This window comes from Halichoerus grypus, chromosome 14, assembly GCF_964656455.1.
Source record: "Halichoerus grypus chromosome 14, mHalGry1.hap1.1, whole genome shotgun sequence".
Lineage (NCBI taxonomy): Eukaryota > Metazoa > Chordata > Mammalia > Carnivora > Phocidae > Halichoerus > Halichoerus grypus.
The window spans coordinates 93,963,275-93,982,880 of NC_135725.1; the positions used below are offsets into that span (position 1 = coordinate 93,963,275).

Genomic DNA, 19,606 nt, shown 5'->3' on the forward strand with positions numbered 1-19,606 from the left:
CCTGTGCCCAAGGAAGCAGCCGTCTGCCCGGCTTTGCCTCCAGGCTCTCAGGGTGGGCTAACGGTCAGACAGGCTGGAGGCCAAGGGCCCCAGGGGAGGAGAGCATGGGCACAAGCAGACCAGGAGGAGCGAAGAGCCTGACAACCGAGGGGTTTCTGGTCCCTGAGGGAGGCGAGGACAGAGGCAGTGGAGGCCCAAAGACGGGCCCTCCTGCTTCACCTCTGGATCGATCCACTCAGCCAAGGCTGGGAACCCTGGGAGGAGGGCCAGGCCCTGGGGCAGAAGTGCCTGCCAGGAAAAAGCTGTCCCCTTTCTCTCCTGGGTGGCCTGAACCCGACCTCGTCTCTGGGACCCCAAGCAGGTCCCACAGGCAGGTGTCCCCAGGGGTGGAGGTGAGGCTGCAGGCCTGGTGGCCTGTCTACCTCGGGAAGACACAGTCATCGGCCCCCAGACACCTCCCTGGATCTGGAGCCTTGTCCCGTGTGTTGGGCCCAGCCCTGTCCCTGGTGTGGACAGGAGGGTGCAAGAGTGGCTCCAAGCCACATCCCACCCCAGCTGCCCACCACGCCCCTGCCCCCTCCACCCCCCCGCGGTCTCCCATTTCCTGCCCAGCCCTGACTCCCAGCAGCAGCCCTGCCCTGGGCGGCCTCGGGCGTCTCTGGGCTTGGAGCAGGACTCACCCGTCAAGTTTGTCTCTAGAGCCTCGGGGCTCCCCCAGCTCTAGTTTTCTGGCTTGTTTTAGAGTTTTCTCCACTTCTTTAGCCTCTAGGCTAACTTGGAAGCAAATTGAGCATTAAGGAAAGCTATGTTTCTGCCGTGGTTCTCAGGCCGGCCTCATCGGTCACATAATTCTGTCTGCCGGCTCTCCCGGCATGGTGAAACAGCTCTTTTCTGATTTGGCATTATCTGTGGTTTCTAAAAGTGTAAAATCAGAAGTTGACAACCCAAAGCCGCCCCGATGCAGCCCTTCCTCATCCCTCCATGTTCATTAGCTCAGATGTCACCCCTGCCCGCTGCCCTGCGTGGGGCTGGAGTGTGGAGGTGAGGCTGGGAGGGGCAAGGAGGGGATTGAGTCAAGCAGAAAAGTCCCTCATTTTACGTATTTTGACTTTTGGCATGTAATCTGACGCTGGTTAACTGGATCTGTTTTCTTGTCTGCTTCCTCCCCCCGCCCCCCTCCTGCCGCACCCCTTCCTGTGGACCCCACCCTGCCTCTGCCTCTCTGGGCCGGGTCTCCAGTGGGCGCATCAGTTACAATGACATGTTTGAGATGCTGAAACACATGTCCCCACCCCTGGGGCTGGGGAAGAAATGCCCTGCTCGAGTTGCATACAAGGTAGACCCCGACCCTGCACCCCGAGGCTGGCTGTGCTGGGGCTGGTCTCCCGTCTCCTCTCGGGGCTTATCCGTCTGTCTGTCTGTCTGCCGCTCTGCTGTCTCACTGTTTCTTCCTTTTCTCTGCTCCAACCATGTCCTCTACCTTCCCAGACAGAGGGACACAGATACCATGATGGTGTCTGCACCCGCCCCTTGTGCCCGCAGGTCTGCCCCCTCTGAGAGCCCCTGAGAGGCTCAGGAAGACGGAGCCGGAGCCCTCCACCTGCCTTTTTTCCTTTCCTTCTCTTTCCTGGAAATGAGGGGACAGACCACCTTTTTGACAGAAGCTGTTTTTGTTCTGGGCTCAGGACCGCACTCAGCTTCTCTGTCCCATAAGCACCCGATGAGGGTGAAGTTATCCAGCCCTTTGGGTCTGAGCCTGGGGTAATAGGGGCCTGCAGGGCCTCTGGCACTTCTGAGGAACCCACACCCAGCTCCGCACATGCAGAACTTCCCCAGGTCTGGGCTGCGTCAGCCTGGGGAGGCAGCATCCCCAGGGCTTTGTAAGTTCCACAGCGGGAAGGAGGCACTGTGGCATTAAGAAGGAAAGGATGCCAGGGAGAGGCGTTCTGCTGTCATTCCTGGGGCTTCAGAGACTGCTGCAGGGTAAGGACAGGTAGTCCCATGCCTCCTCCCTCCATCGCTGAGGAGCCCAGGAGGCTGAGCGGCAAGGAGGGGGTAAACTGAAGGACATCTCCAGGCCTCCCTCCTTGGGGGGGCGAGCAGGTCACAGGGCCCAGCCCCAAGCCTGCTCCCACCTGCCCCATGTGCCCTTTGGTGTGTAGGCACCTTCCATCCCTCCAGCACCACCCGCCACCCGTCGCCCCGCACCGAGAGCCCTCCTGCAGCTCCCATTGCTCCCAGAAAACAGAGCCAGCCCGAGTTCTGCGGCTCAACCAGCATGTGTCTGGAGCATCTCTGCCACCGCCCTCTCTCTGAGCGAGCTTCCCAGCAGAGCTTTCTCTGGTTCTGTCCACGATGTCTGTCTCTGTGCTCTCAATCTGGGCCTGCCTCTGTCACCTGGCTCAGCACAGCCTCTGGAAGCTAAGTGGCTCCTTCAAGCCATCGGCAGATGCCTCTGCCGTCTTCCTCAGCCCTCCCCTGCCTGGCATGCATGTTGCGCCTGCCTGAGGCCTGCATGCGAGACTGTAGCTTTGTTCCCAAGAAGGAGAGTTCTGTCCACACTGATACCTGGGGCCAGGCTGGGCATGCAGGGCTCTGATGGGCCAGCCTTCAGGGCCCCTCCCCAGCTGTGCTGGCCAGTTCCAAGGTTCTGGTCATGAATAGACCAGGGGAGGCCTCAGGGTGGGTAGGAATGGATGGGCTTGGGGAGCTGGGGAGGGTCCAGGAGATGCTCAGAGTGCTATGACCAGGAGGGTCTAGGCCCAGGGCAGAGATGCCTGTCTGTTTACCCTGGCCTTGTCCTTCTGCCGCTTCCTGAGATCCCCGCCCTTCTAGGGCCTGGACAGGCAGAAGAGAGCCTCTGGTGAAGGTGCCCTGGACAGAGCTCTCTTCTCTTGGAAATCACCTGCTTGCTCCTCCTTCACGCTGGTACCCGACTCCCTGACTTCCCTGGAGAGGAATCCCTCTGCCTCTCTTACTGCCATCGGTGCTGGTCTACAGGGACACTGTGCTCTGGAAAGCCGATTTTCCTGGTGTGCGTCACAAAGGTGATGTGTGAGGTCCTGGGACCACGATTGGATGTGCCAGGTGGGGCTTTGCCAGCATTCAGGGGGGCAGAGTCTGGGCTCGTGTCTTTAGCCACCCAGTCTCTACTAGGCTGAGGATTGGATTTAGGGCCCAGACACTGGGGGCAGGGCTGGGGGCCCTCCCAAGAGGGGAAGAGAGGCTGCTGTGTCATGGGATGTGGGCTTGGCCGAGGACAGGCACAACCCGGGGAGGGGCCCGGTGCCCCCATCTCTAGCTCTGTCTTATGGTAGATGACAAGAGACTGCTGGGAGAAGACAGGTGGGTCACGGTGCCCCTAGGGCTCTACCTGGTCAGCTAGGTGAGCCCCCATGCTGAGACCGTTCCAGACACACCAAGGATACTTTCCTTCCTGGACATCACCTAAGTTCTCAGAGCCTCAGGCTCTGGGCAGCTGCTGCCTATACCCGGAGGTCTGTGGTACAGACACACATCTGTCTCCCGCTGTTCTGTCCTTGAAAAATGAGGAGAGGAAAGGGGCTGTTCACCTGATGGGGAAACAGGGAGCAAAGCAGCAGGGCACTGCCCCCAGTCTGGTCCAGAGTACTTTTACTCCTGTGCGATGGCCCTGAGCCTCTCCCTAGCAGCCTTCACGCTGGCCCTGTGCAGTACCATCTGTTCTGGGTCCTTCTGACTGGAAGGTGCTGGCCGCCTCTGCCAGGCCCTGTGGCTGGGTGGTGAGAGGCAGAAGCCTTCCTGGGGTGAGGGGATGCCTCACTGGGAGCTGGGGCTCAGAGCTGTGCTCTTGGCTGACCCGCCCCTTGTCCAGTGCTCCAGGCTGCCGGTGGAGGAGATGACATTGGGCAGAGCTGTAAGGACAGGGGTCTTCCCTCCTGTCTGTGGGCCATCCCAGGGTGCCCCAGCCTCAGTTCTGCAGCCCAGATCCCTCCCTCTTCAGCCCAGGCCCCACGCCCCTTATTCCAGCCTTGGGCAGGGGCCCTTCTGGCTAAGCATGTGCCTGTTCTTTCAGAGGGATCCAGGCTTCTGGCTTGGTGCTATGCTGCAGTCTTTACCTGGACTTCTGTTTTTCCACAGCTAGGAGAAGACTCAGCGCCAATGGGGCGGGGGGGCGGTCCAAGGGTGAGTGTGAATGCTGGCAAAACTCCCAGCCACCCAACTTTGCCTGGGCACCTGCAGAAGCCACCCCCAGGAGGTGAAGCCCAGCCTCTAGGGGCCTCCAGCACCTTGTAGTCCTGTGGTGGAGGGACCCTGGTAGGCCTGGCCCTGACCTGCTCCCCTTGTCCCTAGCGCCTGGTTCGCATGAACATGCCCATCTCCAATGAGGACATGACTGTCCACTTCACGTCCACGCTGATGGCCCTCATTCGGACTGCACTGGAGATCAAGCTGGCTCCAGGTGAGCAAGGCAGCATCTGGGGAGGGCACCAAGCCAGGACCGGGCGGTCTCACTCCAGAGCCACCCCCAGGTGGGTGTGCAGGGAAGGGGCGTGAGGAGGCTTGTCTGGAGGCGACCAAGGACAGCTGCCCATGGTGCCTTTGTTGGGCCTGACCTTATCCCCTGATAACCGCCCTGCCTCTGAGCATTGTAATGATCCCATTTTCATGTGCGGGAGCTGAGGTGCAGGTTAAATGACCTGTCCAGGTGACCCAGAGCTAGAGCATGTGGCGGCAGAACATAGGTTCACATGAGGTAGCATCCTTCCAGGGTGCAGCGTCTGTGTGCCTTCTGTCCACTCCCCGTAGTGACCGCGGGCCCGGTCAGGTCCTCTCCTGAGCTGACAGGACTGCGTAGCCTGTGCCAAACCTAGGAGAGAATAGACCTCCAGTGTATCCTTTCCACCTTCACCCTCCTGTGAAAATTAGAAAAATTAGAGCCACCAGAGGGGATCTGCACTGTCCCTGCCCCCACACCACCCTCCTGGCTGCACTCGTGCCCTTGAGCTCAGCCATTTCGTTTGTAGTGGATGAGTCAAGGCCAGTCCCGTACCCTGCCCCCCCCTTGAACTCTAGGTCCCGTTCTCATCATCTACCCAAAGATGTCATGCTAGAAATTCTGCACCCTGCTTCTTGCCCTGTCAATTTTTTCCTCCCTATTGAATTCTTTGTATCAACATATAAACAAGCTATGATCTCTCCCATCTTTAAAAGGTTTTCTTCTCCCTCCATTGGCTTCCCTATGTTTATTCTTCCCCTCCTCACGACCAACTCCTTGAGAGACTGGTCTGTATTGTCTGTCTGGTCTCTCTTGTTTGGTCTGCAGGTGGGTTTCCACTGCAATGCTGCTGGAGCCGCTCTTGCTAAGCTGTTCAGCGACCTCTGTGTGCTCGGTCCTTATCTTACCTATCCACAGCTCAGCCTTTCCTCAGTTGTCATGTCCTTCTTTTTGAATCCCTTTGATGTTTCCTGTTCTGTTTTCTCATGTCTCCCACCCTCTGAATGTCACTGTGCCCCTCAGACTGTTCTCTTTGCCACGTTTGTCATTCCACCTATTTTCATGGCTGTAAATACTGGGACTTCCAACTTTGTGTTTTTAGTGCAGGCCTCCTGAACTCCAGACCTGCATTCTGCATTCTCATGTGAATTTTTACTGTCTCCACTTGGAGGCCCAGTAAGCATTCCAAAGTTCACTTGCCCAAAGTTGATTGCCACGTGTTCCCCATGGTCTTTCCCGTCTCCATCAGTGGAAACTCTGTTCTTCCAGTTAGTCACTCAAGACAAAAACCTCTGGAGTCATTCTTACCTCCTCTTTCTTTTTTTTTTTTTAATCCTTTTCCCAATTTTGATCCATATATGATCTCTTGTCCTATCTCTTGACTCCACCTTCATAATATACCAGAATATGGTCACTTCTTTGTCTTCTCCCACTGCCAGCTCCTGGTCCAAGCCACTCTCTCTTGGGTCTTGACTAGATTGTTACAGTAGCTTCCGACTGGTCTGCCTCTGTTCTTGTCTGCCTTCAACATAACAGCTAGAGTGATCATGTTAAAAACCAAACCGATAAAATTAATAAACCTCAGGTAGACCAATCAAGAAAATAAGAGATAAAAATAACCAATATAAGGAATGAAAGAGAGAACACCACTGCAGGTCCTGCTGCCATTAAATGGATAACAAGGAAATTTTATGAACAACTTTCTGTCAATAACTTCAACAACTTAAATGAAATGGAAAAATTCCTTGACACCAACTATCAAGCTCATTCAAGAATGGATAACCTGAGTGGGTTAAAAAAAGGAAGAGATAATCTGAGTAGCACTATAGTTATTAAAGAAATTAAATTATAGTTAAAAGCCTTCCAACAAAGAAAATCCCCAGCCCAGTTAGCTCCATAGGTGAAGTCTACCAAACATTTAAGGGGGAAATAATACCAGCTCTATATAAACTCTTCCAGAAAATAGAGAAAAAGAGGATATTTCTCAACTTACCATATTATACTTACATTACTCTGATACCAAGATGAGACAAAGACATTATAGGAAAAGAAAGTGACAGATCAATATCCCTCATGACTATAGACACAAAAATATTCAACACAATTTTCTCAGACTGAGTCTGGCTATATATATCTATTTGCTTGATGACAAAAGTAGGGTTTATCCCAGGAATGCAAGTTGAGTTCAAGTATAAAAAATCAATCAATATAATTTAATATATCAAAGAAGTAAAACTATATGATCATCTCAATAGATGCAGAAAAAGCATTTCACAAAAACTCATGATTTTAAAAATTCTGCATAGAGTAGAAACCGAAGGAAGCCCCCTCAATCTGATCAAGGATATCTATGAAAAACCTTCAGCAAATGACACACTTAACAAAGAAAGACTAACTCCTTTTCCCCTAAGATCAAGAACAAAGGAAGGATGTCTAATGTGACCATTCTTGTTCAACATCATACTTTAGGTCCTAGCCATTGTAATAAGTTAAGAAAAATAAATAGGAGGCATACCAATTGGAAAGGAAGAAATAAAACTTCCTGTATTCACAATTGACATGATTATATATGGAGAAAATCTGAAAGACTCTAAGAAAAAGTGAATAAAATGGAGGCATCTACAGGCCAAGGAATGCCAAGGATGGCTGGGAGCCACCAACATGTAGAAACGGGCAAGGAAGAATTCTTCACTAGAACATTTGGAGGAGGCATAGTCATGCTGACACCTTGATTTTGAGCTTCTGGCCTCCAGAACTGAGATAATAAATTTCTGTTGTTTTAAGCTATTAAAAAAAGTTACTAAAACCATCCACAAGTATAGAGCAAGGTCACAGGATACAAGGTCAATGTGCAAGAAGCAAATGTATTCCTATATATTAGCAGTTAACAATTGAAATGGGAAAAAGTTCCATTAAAATCACACCAAAAACATGAAGTACTTCTTTGTTGCTGGATAACTCTAAAAAGTATATATGTGAGATCTGTATGTTGCAAATTTCAAAACATTGAAAGAAGCAAAGAAGATCTAAAAATTAAGCACTGCATCATCTTCATGCATTGGAAGATTCCATATTGTCATGATGTCAGTTCTTCCCACATTGATCAATAGAATAAATGTTCACCCAATCAAAATCCAACAGGTTTTTAGGTAGAAATGTACAAACGAATTCTAAAATGTATCTAGAAAAGCAAAAGAACTTGAGTAACAAACAATTTTGAAAAAAGAACAAAGAAAACTTACTCTACCTGAATCAAAGACTTTCTATAAAGCATGTCAATTGAGGCATATTGTGTTGGTGACAGGACAGAGACGTGGGTCAGTGGAACACAATAGAGACTCATACTTACATTGCCAATGGATTTTTGATGAAGTTGTAAAGGCAATTAATGGAGAAAAGATAATTTTTTCAACAAATGGTACTGGAAAAATTTAGAAAACTGTATGTCCAAAAAAGGGAAAAATCTTGACATTTAGTGTCTTAGTCTGCTTGGGGTGCCAATAACAAAGTACCACAACTGAGTGGCTTAAACATAGAAATTTATTTCTCACAGTCTGGAGGCTGAAAGTCCAAATCAAGGTGCCAGGAAGGTAAATTTCATTCCTGGGCCTGTTCTCCTGGTTTGTAGGGTGGTCACCTTCTCACTGTGTGCTCACATGGTCTTTCCTTGAGTGCATACAGAGAGTGAACGAATTTTCTGGTGTCTCTTCTCATAAGGACACTAACTCTCTGGGTCAGGGTCCCACCCTTCTGACCTCATTTCACCTAATTACCTCCTTCTCGGCCTTATACAGTCATAATGAGGGTTCCGGCTTCAACATGTGAATGGGGGCAGCGCACAATTCAGTCCCTAGCACATACCTTTTACCTCCTACAAAAATTAACTTGAAATTGATCATAGACATAAATGTAAAATGTAAAATTATAAAACCTCTAGAAGGAAACACAGGAGAGACATTTTGGCAATTTTGAGTTTGGCAAAGATTTTTGAAGACACAGAAAGCATGAGCCATAAAAGAAAAATTGATAAATTGAACTTTATCAACATTAAAAACTTCTGCTCTTCAAAAAGACATTTAAGAAAATGAAAAGACAAAGCTAAAGCATTGGTGAAAATATTTTTGAAACATGTATCTGCTATAGGATCAGTTTCCAGAATAGATAAAGGTCTCTCACAACTCAGTAATAAGAAAATAAACAACCTAATAAAAATGGGCAAAGGATTTGAATAGACATGTCACCAAAATATATATATGGAAGGCAAATAAACACCTATAAAGATGCTCAATATCATTAATCATTAGAGAAATCCAAAATGAAGCATAATAAGATAACCCTACATGGTTATTAATATGGCTAAAATACTTTTTTAAATGACAATATTAAGTCCTGGTGAGAATGTGTAATATGGAATTCTTGTGATCCTAGCTTGGCAGTTCCTTACCGTATGGCCCAGCCATCCCACTCCTAAGCGGGAAGAAAAGAAAACATACATCTGCACAAAAACATATATGCAAATGTTTACAGCTTTCTTTCATAATCACCTCAAAATGTAAGCAACTCAAATGTTCACAGCTGGTGAATGGATAAACAAATTGTGGTCTATCCATACCATAGGATAGTACTCAGCAATCAATAGAAATAGGCTACTTATGTATTCAACAACATGGAATGAATCTCAAATGCACCATGCTGAGTGGAGAAGTCCTACTCAAAAGCCAATACACCCGATGACGTTGTTTGTGTGGCATTCTGGAGAAGGCAGAACAAACCGAGACAGAAAACACTACGGATGGGATGGGATGGGATGAGAGGAGGCCAAGGGGTTAGCTACAGAGCGAGCACAGAGGGACTTTGGCAGTGGTACCAGGTACCACGTCTCGATTGTGAGGGTGGATGCGTGGCTTTATGCATTTACCAAAGTTCATAGAATGGGATAACTGAAAAGGGTAGATTTCATTGTATGTACATTATACCATAGTAAACCTGATGCTAAAAAAAGATAAATCAGAGTATTTTATCCCTCTGCTTAGCACCCTCTGCTGCTTTCTATCTCAGCATCTGCTCCCTGCAACCCCCCACCCCCACCCCCACCCCCTGCTCAGTGAGCCTTGCCTTCCTGGCTGGTTGTGTGACACATCAAGGCCTTTGCACTCCCTGGTCCTTTTCTGCCTTCGGGGTCTTACACACACACCACCTTCTCATGAGACCTTTCCCGACTACCCTGTCCAAAATTGCAGCCCTCCTGATATTTCTCATCCCTCCCTACTTAAGCTTTTTCTGCACCCAACACACTAGGTTTTGAACTTACTGCCACTTTATTGTTGAGTCAAGCCACATGGTGCCACAAAGGCGGCCCCTTTGCTTGTGGTCCATCACCTAGAATAGTCCCTGGCATGGGAGGGTGCTCACTCGATAGTTTTGAACGGTTGGATGAACAGCTGGACCGCCACCATATCCCTTCTCCACTCCCAGGGCCCACGCACACAGGCCTCTGTCTCTGTGCGTGCCCATTAGGGACGCTCTGCCAGCCACCGTGGCCGTGCTTCTCCCCGCTCTGCCCTTTCTCCTAGCACTGTCCTTGCCCCGTTTCCCCTCACACCACACCTCTTCCTGCCGGCTCCCCCAGGGGGGCCATGAGACAGCTCCTAACATCTCTCTTCCCCTCCACACCCTTGTCCTGCCCCAGCCGGCACCAAGCAGCATCAGTGTGATGCAGAGTTGAGGAAGGAGATTTCCTCTGTGTGGGCCAATCTGCCCCAGAAGACCCTGGATTTACTGGTGCCACCCCATAAACGTAAGTGAGGGCAAGAAATTCTCCTTGTGCACCCCCCTTCTGTGTCCCTCCCAGAGGCAGAGCCAGGAGGCCTGGGCCAGGGTGACCTCGTCAATAGTCTAGACTTAGTTTCCACCTGCAGGGAGAACGGTCTTACCAGTGGGTGCATAGGGACTGTGGGAAGGGATGCCCTGGGCTTTATTCTGTTGACCACAGTCACCCACGTTCCTGGTGGGGGTGTATACTTAAAAAAATCCAGAGAACAGCAGGGAGACTCCTACAGTTAGAGATGAGGTGCTTAAAGATTAAACCCTACATCCACTTCATTGGGAGGAGATGGAGGGCCCTGTGGAGAGTCAGTACAGCTGCAGAGGGCACGTGCTCAGTGTCCAAAGATGCAGCTTTGGCTAAGCCCTGTGCCCTTTCCTGAGCATGTCCAGGAGTCCTTGTGGTGGAGGCTGTTCCCTTGCCCCACCCCACCTCTCCTTCCTCCTCCACACTCCATCCTCTGTTTTCTCTCCCTCCAGCCGATGAGATGACCGTAGGAAAAGTGTATGCAGCTCTGATGATATTTGACTTCTACAAACAGAACAAGACCACCAGAGACCAGATTCACCAGGCCACGGGAGGCCTGTCCCAGGTACCGAGTTCCAGGACTTCCAAGAAGTAAACCTCAGACTCTGGCACCCGTCAGTTGTTTTGACAACAGAGGAAACCCACACCCTCCCTGGAGATTGCACAGCGGGAAGAGGAAGATGAGAGGTTCTTACTGCAGCCTCACCTCTCCAGCCCCAAAGTCAGAGGCTCCATACAGCCTGTGTGCTTTCCAGCGGCTGGTCTCCTGCTGGTACTGGGGGCCTCCTGACTTGGAGACCTAGTGTTCAGGAGCAGTAGACAGGGGGCTGATGGCATGTTCCCTGGAGATACCACTTTTTTAAGTGGTAGAAGAAAGAAGTTTGAAGAATATTTGCGGAGGTGCAAGGAGAACCTGATTACCCTGCACCTGGGCAGGGACCAGAGAGATTCAAACTGATGGGTCCAGGGTCATGATTTCTTCCACTCATGACTCTGACTGGGCTGGTTTGGGGCCCCATCTTCCTGATGTCATCCTTCAAAGATAACAACTTTCCCATGCAGCCAAACCATCAGGGACCATACGTAGACTGTCTAGAAAGTTGCCTGGTGTTTGGAGCTTACAGGGACATTCACCCTTCTTGGGATGGGAAGTATCTGATGCCCACACCACATCCCCTGTTCCCCTGTCTGTTGCAGACACCCATCAGTGCCCCCCCTCTGCCCCCCCGAGCCCTGAAATGTCCCCAGAATTCTGCTCAATCTGGGGCTCGTGCAGCCTCTACCCGTCAATCCAAGTTGATGATGAGATGAAATCTTTTTACCATTTGTAATTGGATGAGGTCCCCAGATTTTGTAGGTAGGGAAACTGAGCCTCCAAGAAGTGAAATGACTTTCCTGATGTCACTCACAGGCCAGGTTGGGAATAAGCCCCTGCCTACCTCCTATGTAGGGCTGGGGCAGGGCAGAAGAAGCACCAACCCATGCTGTGGGGTCAGGCCAGCTTTCTGGCGCACCTGTCTCTGCCCTTAGAGCTCTTCCTCTTCTCTGTGTCCCTTCTACAGATGGGCCCTGTGTCCCTGTTCCACCCTCTGAAGGCCACGCTGGAGCAGACACAGCCGGCTGTGCTCCGAGGAGCCCGGGTTTTCCTTCGGCAGAAGAGCTCTGCGTCCCTCAGCAACGGCGGGGCCGTGTGAGTACCTGGCCAGGGTGCGAGGGGCACGGAGGAGGCAGGACTCCCGGTTTCTCCCCCTCCCAGAAGGGCTCCCTGTAGGCTGTGCTGCAGGACAGGGAGCCCTCAGGTCCCATCAGCACTTTGGGAGACTGGCCTCTCTGTCCACCCTGTGCCCACCTCCTCCCAAATGGTTCCCCGTGGATGCTGCCTGAAAGCTAGTCCAGGCCGGCTGCTGGAGCGGTCCATGGCGGACTCCAAAGCTAATTCCCGAAACGTCACACGGGTGCCTCTGACGGCACTGAGGTCAGTGGATTTAGACAGTCGGTGGTCCCCACTGTCACCTCCCATTGTGCGTGCCCATTTCCCTTTCCGGTGAGGGGCCTCTGCCTCTGCTTCCTCACTGCCCATTGAGAAATGATTTGTTTTGACCCCATTCTGTTGATGGCCTGTATGTGTCTAGTCTTTGTAACTCCTCTAAGACATTTTTCCTCTCAGATCTCCACTCCAGTAGTGATTTCTGAAGTAACTATATTTTGTAGACAAATTGGTAACGGCCTTGTTACCTAACCCCTAACTCTTGCCACAATAATTCTTGGTAATGAACCACCCAAAACCAAGTGTTGTGACATAACAGTCACCTGTCTTGCACCGTGTGTCGCTGGGGGGTGGTAGCAGGCAGGCTCCCCTCAGCCACCCCCCTCAGGGCCAGCGGGGTCCCAGGTCTGCTAACACCCTGTTGGCTAAAGGAAATCATTGGCTGAGCCCAGGGAGGGGGTCCTGTGCTCTGCCTCATCCAGCAAGGGCTGAGGTGTGGGGCCTGATACCAGACTGGGCACAGCATGCGTGTTTAGGGCTCCTGATTTCCTCCTCATCTGTATGTGTTTGGACGTTCTTTTTTGAAGCCTGGCTGTGGGTGTTGGACTGTTAATCAGGTAGGTTCTTCTGAGTACTAAGCTGCCCCTAACTTAGTGGTCAGGGCTCGCTGTGCACCAGCATAGGCAGGATGTCCGTCCTGTGCCTCATGCAGGCTGGACACCTGTGGCCTCGTCCTTGCCCAGAACCATCCCCGCTCCCACTACACATGGGAGGCCCTGTCTAGGGCCGAGGAACCTGCTGGATGTCCCTAGACCAGGAAGCGGTGGGCCCAGACCTCCCTCGGACTCGTGTCCGGGGACCCTCTCTGCCCATCTGCTCTGAGCCCTGGTCCTGGGTCCGCATCCCTTGCTGTGTGGCCACTTGAGAGCCTGTACCTGAAGGGCCTCACGCATCTGGGCTGCTTCTAACCCAGAGTAGAAGGGGCCAGGATAGGTTCCTGGCAGGTTGCAGCCAGGTCCTTGCTGGGCATTCCATGGCCCACAGACCTCTGAGCCAACAGCACAATCCTCTCTTCTCTACAGACAAACCCAGGAGAGTGGCATCAAGGAGTCTGTTTCCTGGGGTACTCAGAGGACCCAGGAGGTACCCTATGAGGCAAGGACACCCCTGGAGCGTGGCCACTCTACAGAGATCCCAGTGGTGCAGCCAGGAAAACCGGTGAGGGCTCCCAGGGCTGGGGAGTCAGGCTGGGGATGGGGGATGAGATAAGGATTGGGGTGAGACAGGGATGGTGGGAGATGGCAGGAATGTGGCGGGGAGCCCAGGATGGGGGAGAAGGTGAGAGTGGGGTGGGGGCTGGTGTGACTGCGGGCTGCTATATGCCCAGGCTGTGGATGTCCAGATGCAGAGCGTGGCCCTGAGAGGTCCTGACGGGGAGCCCCAACCCGGACTGGAGAGCCAGGGCCGAGCGGCCTCCATGCCCCGCCTGGCTGCAGAGACTCAGGTGGGTGGTCTGGGAGGGTCAGGGTCGTGGGAGGGTGGGGGAGTGGGGGATGAGGAGACCTGGCTTGGGGAGGGCTTGTGTCCCCCGTGAAGGCTCCCTACCTGCACTGCAGCCTGGACGCTGTCAGCCCTGTTGGGAGCTCCCGGGAGGATGGTCTCAAGAGGTGCAGCCAGAGTCCTCTGAGGCCTGCCAAGAATCCCCACCACCCACCTGTGCTCAGCCTCCTGTTGGGGCCCTGGGGCTTCCATCTCCCAGCCCAGTGTCCCTGACCCAGACTTTCCCTCTCTCCAGGACATACCTCTCCCACGCCAGCCCGCATCTCCCCCCCCCCCCCCCCCCCGCCCCGCCATGCACACGGTGCCTCACAGCTTGGTCCTCCCTTTGCCCCATCGATGCTCTGGCGATGACCTGCCCTGTTCTTTCTCTGGACGCTGGAGGTGGCACCACCTCCGTCCCCTGCTCCTTCGGGAATGCTTTGAGTACCGAGCAGGAAGCTCCCGGGCAAGGGGCTGTGGGCCTATTCACAAGGACTCAGAGAGGGGCCTGCAGACCTGAGGCTGTGTCAGGGGGCCCTGCTTTCACTTCCTGGGATGGTGAGGGGCTTTAGAGGGGCATGTCCTGCGGCCTGGGACCTTCAGTGCTTGCCTGGGGCTAGCCCTGTCCCTGCCTCCTTTTGTGGTTCCTGGTTCTGCACATTCAAAATGACTTCATTCTCTAAACTTGTCTCTGCTTCCCATTGGTGGTGGCTCTTGCCCTCTTCCCCTTCCTGACCCTGGCCTGCTGGGTGGCCAGCTTGAGGATGCCGAGTGGAGGCTGTGGGTCAGCTCCTCTTGGAGGGCCCATTTCCGCAGGTCCCGATTTCAGCCCAGGGCAGGAGCCCCATGGCCCTGGCCCAGCAGAGCCATCACACGCAGCCACCCCTCAGGGTTCTCCCAGCCAGGCCCGCAGCCTCCCTCTTCCTGGTCCCCCAGGGACACTGAGGCCAACAGCTCTCTGGGCCCTGCTGGCAGAGATGGACAGCACCTTGTGCAGCGTGCTCTGGGAGAAAGGGTGGGCCTGGGTGGGGAAGAGCTTTCCGGGGAGAGGGAGGGGCCTGGTGGTTCCTGAACCCCAGGCCTTCAGTGCCGCCCTGGAGCCTGCCCCAGGCCCCTCTCTCAGACTGTGTGCCAACCCACATCCCACCCGCAGCCGGCCCCCAACGCCAGCCCCATGAAGCGCTCCATCTCCACACTGGCGCCCCAGCGTCCCCACATGGCTCATCTCTGCAGTGCTGCCCTGGACCGTGCCCCGGCCAGCCAGGCTGCGCCCCATCACCACCACCGCTGCCATCGCCGCAGGGATAGGAAGCAGAAGTCCTTGGAGAAGGGGCCCAGCCTGTCCGCAGACACAGATGGCGGTGCGTGCGGGGTCCCTCAAATGGCCAGGGCCTGAGGCATTCCTTTCTGTGCCTCGACCATCCAAATGGCCCTGAGAAGGGGGCGGTGAGTCCCAGGTCTGGGGACCAGGCAGGATCACCCACGCACCTCAGCTCTCCCCCTGGGTCCCCCTGCTGGCCCTGGGGACAGAGTCTGGGCTGGGGGTCTGTCTACCCACCTGGCTCGCTGTGCTGACTTCTCCTCTTCCTGGCCAGCACCTAGCAGTGCTGCAGGGCCAGGCCCACCCCCGGGAGAGGGGCCCACAGGCTGCCGGAGGGAGCGCAGACAGGAGCGGGGCCGGTCCCAAGAGCGGAGGCAGCCCTCTTCCTCTTCCTCGGAGAAGCAGCGTTTCTACTCCTGTGACCGCTTTGGGGGCCGGGAGCCCTCGCAGCCCAAACCCTGCCTCAGCAGCCACCCCACGTCACCAACAGCTGGGCAGGAGCCAGGACCCCCGAGACCGGTAAGACAGGACCCTCCTCACTGCCCCTCCTTACAAGCCCCCCCTTCACCATGCTCCGAATCCTCCTTCATGTCCTGGTTCCCAGGCCCGAGTCTGCGCTCCCAGCTTCCTTGCCCCATTCCTCCCCCACCAGCCCAATCCTCCCCTCCCAGCTGCCCTGGACTGGCCTCTGGTCTCTCTTCTCCCTGAGCTGTGCCTGTCCCTTTGTTACCCACTGTTCCCCAACCACCTCCCCAGGCCTACCGGCACCTGTGGCTTCCCCCCCCCCCACCACACACCCTACCGGTCCCCTCCCAGGGCGCCTGCCTCTCTCCATGCCTCACCCCCAACCTCCATGGTTCTCACCTGCATTGGCCTCTGGTCTGGTACTTTGATTTTTTTTTTTTTTTTTGCTCTGTTCTATTTTCTTGTAGGGTGGTGGTTCAGTGAATGGGAGCCCCTTGTTGTCAACATCCGGTGCTAGCACCCCTGGCCGTGGTGGGCGGAGGCAGCTCCCCCAGACTCCGCTGACCCCCCGTCCCAGTGTCACCTACAAGACGGCCAACTCTTCGCCTGTCCACTTTGCTGGGGCACAGACCAGCCTCCCCACCTTTTCCCCGGGCCGGCTTAGCCGTGGCCTTTCCGAACACAACGCTCTGCTCCAGAGAGACCCCCTCAGCCAGCCCCTGGCCGCCGGCTCTAGGATCGGCTCTGACCCTTACTTGGGGCAGCGTCTGGACAGTGAGGACACTGCCCGCACCCAGCCCGAGGACACGCTTACCTTCGAGGAGGCTGTGGCCACCAACTCAGGCCGCTCCTCCCGGACTTCCTATGTGTCCTCTCTGACCTCCCAGTCCCACCCCCTCCGCCGCGTGCCCAATGGCTACCACTGCACTCTGGGACTCAGCTCGGGCGGCCGCGTTCGGCACAGCTACCACCACCCCGACCAAGACCACTGGTGCTAGCTGCACCGCCTCCGCCACGCACCTGCTCAGCGGGCGCGTTCCAGTCGATGAGTTTTATCATCCACGCTGGGCTCCCAGGGACGCTCAGGGGCACCGAGGCAGGGGCAGCAGCCCCTGGGAGGAGGGGCCCCGCCTTTGGGGCCGGCTGGGGGGAGGCCCCGCTGCTCCCCCCCCCCGCCTCCTCTTTCACGCTGGACCAATTCCTAAAGCCCTTTCGGAGAGGGACGTGGCTCTCTCTGTCCCCTTGTATGCTGCCTGCCTGGGTCTCATACCACAGACCCTACACGGGAAGTCGCTGCATGTGCTGAGTGGGACCCTGTCAGTCTGAATCCTGTGTGATGGCTCCCAGCGTCTGGGGTGTGTGCCCGGGGCCACTTTTAGGAGGTCTGGATCTGGTAGAGACCATCCTTTATCCAAGTGTGTGGTACGGAGCCTGGCATGTTTAAACGCCTGGCCAGACAAGATAGAGTTGATGGTCAACAGTAGTAGCCTTGGGAGCCCGGCCTGTGGCTCCTTGCATTCTTGTCGGCGCCCACAAACACAAACACATCCGGCGTGGCTCTTTGTACCTGAAACAGCAGATGGACACCAGAAATACACTCACACCCTCTCTGTCCTCTCCCAGATGCTGTCAACCTTGACAGGGACCAAATCTGGAAAACATTCTTGCTGTTGGTTTTGGTTTTTAATCGAAACACCCTTCCCTCTTTTGTCAATTCCATATACTTGATCTAGAAAGAAGAGCAAAACAGAAAAATGGGGAAGGAAATAGTAACAGAACTTAAAAAAATCCAACCTGTAGGAAGCTCTCAGCTCTTTGGTGTGTGTGTGTGTGTGTGTGTGTGTGTGTGTGTGTGTGTGTGTGTGTGGCTTGTGCGAGGAGACGCTCTTGCGTCCAGCCTGGGTGGCCCCCCAGCTCCCCTGGCTTCTGCTGCTCTCGACCAAGTGCCTGACTTCCGAGCCCTCTCGTGCCAGGCTCCTGGGGGTGGTGACATGAAGCCTGTGTGAAGCGTGGGTGAATCCTTGGAACTGTTTCCAGTTCCAAATATCAACCAAGTAGAAAGCTGGTGTCCATGGAGAACACTCATATAACATCCAGTGGGACGGTTGTAGCTGGAAACGAAGCGACCATTTCCCTGTTTTCCTCCCACGAGTGGAAGGGTTTCCTGGGAAGCCACAGAGCAGTGTAGAGCGTGTCCTTGTATGGGGTGTTTTCAGTCTGTTCTACATCTGAATCTCAGGGACGGGATGCCTGCCAAAGGGGGCATGGTATCTGTTGTCGTGAAAGTTTCTTTTCAGATAAGGCCAGAGAGAGGGAGAGGTCGTGGGAAGAGGGAGAGGTGGGGGAGTGGAGGTGGACCCATCGGGGCAGGAGGTAGGGCCTGTGTCTGCAGATGCGGGCACTTGGGATGCCCCGACTGAAATGAGGTCAAAACTCGGAGGAAGCTATGGGGCAAGGAGAAGCTTGGCGACTGAGGCTCAGGTAGGAGCCATCTGAAGCCCAGCACTGTGGCACAAGACATGGGAAAGCGGGAAGCGAAAAGGAAATCCAACCTCATGGCCACTGTCAAAAGGGAAACACCATAGTTAGGAGGCTGTGCATAAAATGCTGGGAGATCCTTTGTTTTCGTGAACAAAAGGAATATTTAGATGATTAGATTTTGGTGCATCCTCCATGTTTGGAAATGTCAGATGATCTCTTTGCTGGATCATTTGAGTGTTCCCATTGGCTGTTGCCCCATGACTCACCTTAAAGAAACTTGGCCTGTGATGTGTGTGTGCGTTTCTCTGTGTGGAGGTGTGTCCCAGTGAGTGGATGTCGTTAACCCATAGGGCTATGCAACAAAAGACACACATTCAATAGAAATAAATCACGTAAGACCACCACCTGTTCTAGGGTTTCAGCATGATTGTGACCAAACCATTTTATAGAATTTCCTTACTGGAAGGCACAACACTCTGAAACTTTAAGATTACAGAGTATTTTACTGCAATAGGAAATAATAACTGGAATGGTATCTCAGACTCTGCATGAGATAGCTGTGTTCCTGTTGCAAAGCAGAAGGATGTGTATTTTGATACTGATGTTTCATCTCTGGCCCATGTTATTTTGAATGTATCCATTCTGTGCAGAACCACAGCTGCTTCCCAGGCCATGTTGGGTGGAGAATCACTGTTCTAGCCCCACACAGCCTCACCAGTCTGTCTGGATTCTTCTAGACACTGGAATTGGTGAAAACTACAGGGAGTGGGGGAAGAGATACTGTGTCTTGTTTTCCTGACTTTGGGTTTTGTTTCTGTATCGTCTCTTCTCAGCTATCATATGTTTCCACTGAGATCTCATAGTGAGTTGCCAAATTTGAAATGCATTAACCAGTTGTCTGCATCTGGACCAGTCAAGCAGTGGCTGTAGTTTGAATAAGTTATGTGTGCATGTAAAATATATACATATATACATATATACAAGTATGTGCATGAAATGTATATCTTCGTACTTTTTGATACAATGTACTCATTTGTTAATTTTTAATTATATTTGATATAAATCAAAGGTTTGTTGCAAAACTTTATATTTAAGAACAGTGTTAAAAAAAAAAAAAACCCAAAAAGAAGTCCCAACCATGCAACACAACTGGGACCTGCTTTAAAACAATCCTGTGATTGACGAGTTTGCTGCCTGAGTAATATTGATCACCCAGACTTTGGATTCTGCTATTGTTTCTACAATGACATTTTGTATGAATCAAAGTCCTTGGATTAAAATAAAACTTAGCAAAAAATCAAAACAAACCCCACCATGCTGCTGGGTGATGTATGCAAGAGGTGTGGGAGTCAGCAACCTGTGCGTCCTCAGGAGGCAGGGCCCCCTCCATGGGCATGTGGGCAGGAGTGCACAGCTGAGCAGCTCTCTGGAGAAAATAACCCTCTAAAATGGATTTGGGCCTGTTCATGATGCAAGTATGGATCA

The 19,606-nt window shown here is 53.2% G+C and overlaps 1 protein-coding gene across 7 annotated transcripts in view; it reads left to right on the forward strand.

Moving 5' to 3' along the window:
* CACNA1B (calcium voltage-gated channel subunit alpha1 B) overlaps positions 1-19,250 on the forward strand; it is a 188,762-nt gene extending 169,512 nt beyond the window's left edge. For 5 of the 7 annotated variants that reach the window (XM_078062104.1, XM_078062110.1, XM_078062106.1 and 2 more), the window contains 10 exons: positions 1,240-1,336; positions 4,333-4,441; positions 10,167-10,274; positions 10,781-10,893; positions 11,891-12,018; positions 13,398-13,533; positions 13,703-13,819; positions 15,008-15,215; positions 15,450-15,694; positions 16,108-19,250. In XM_078062104.1, the coding sequence (XP_077918230.1) occupies positions 1,240-1,336; positions 4,333-4,441; positions 10,167-10,274; positions 10,781-10,893; positions 11,891-12,018; positions 13,398-13,533; positions 13,703-13,819; positions 15,008-15,215; positions 15,450-15,694; positions 16,108-16,638 (1,792 nt within the window). In that variant the 3' untranslated portion in view covers positions 16,639-19,250. The remainder of the gene's footprint in view (positions 1-1,239; positions 1,337-4,332; positions 4,442-10,166; positions 10,275-10,780; positions 10,894-11,890; positions 12,019-13,397; positions 13,534-13,702; positions 13,820-15,007; positions 15,216-15,449; positions 15,695-16,107) is intronic. The other 2 variants (XM_078062109.1, XM_078062105.1) reach the window with 2 other exon arrangements.
* The last annotated feature ends 356 nt before the right edge of the window (positions 19,251-19,606 follow it).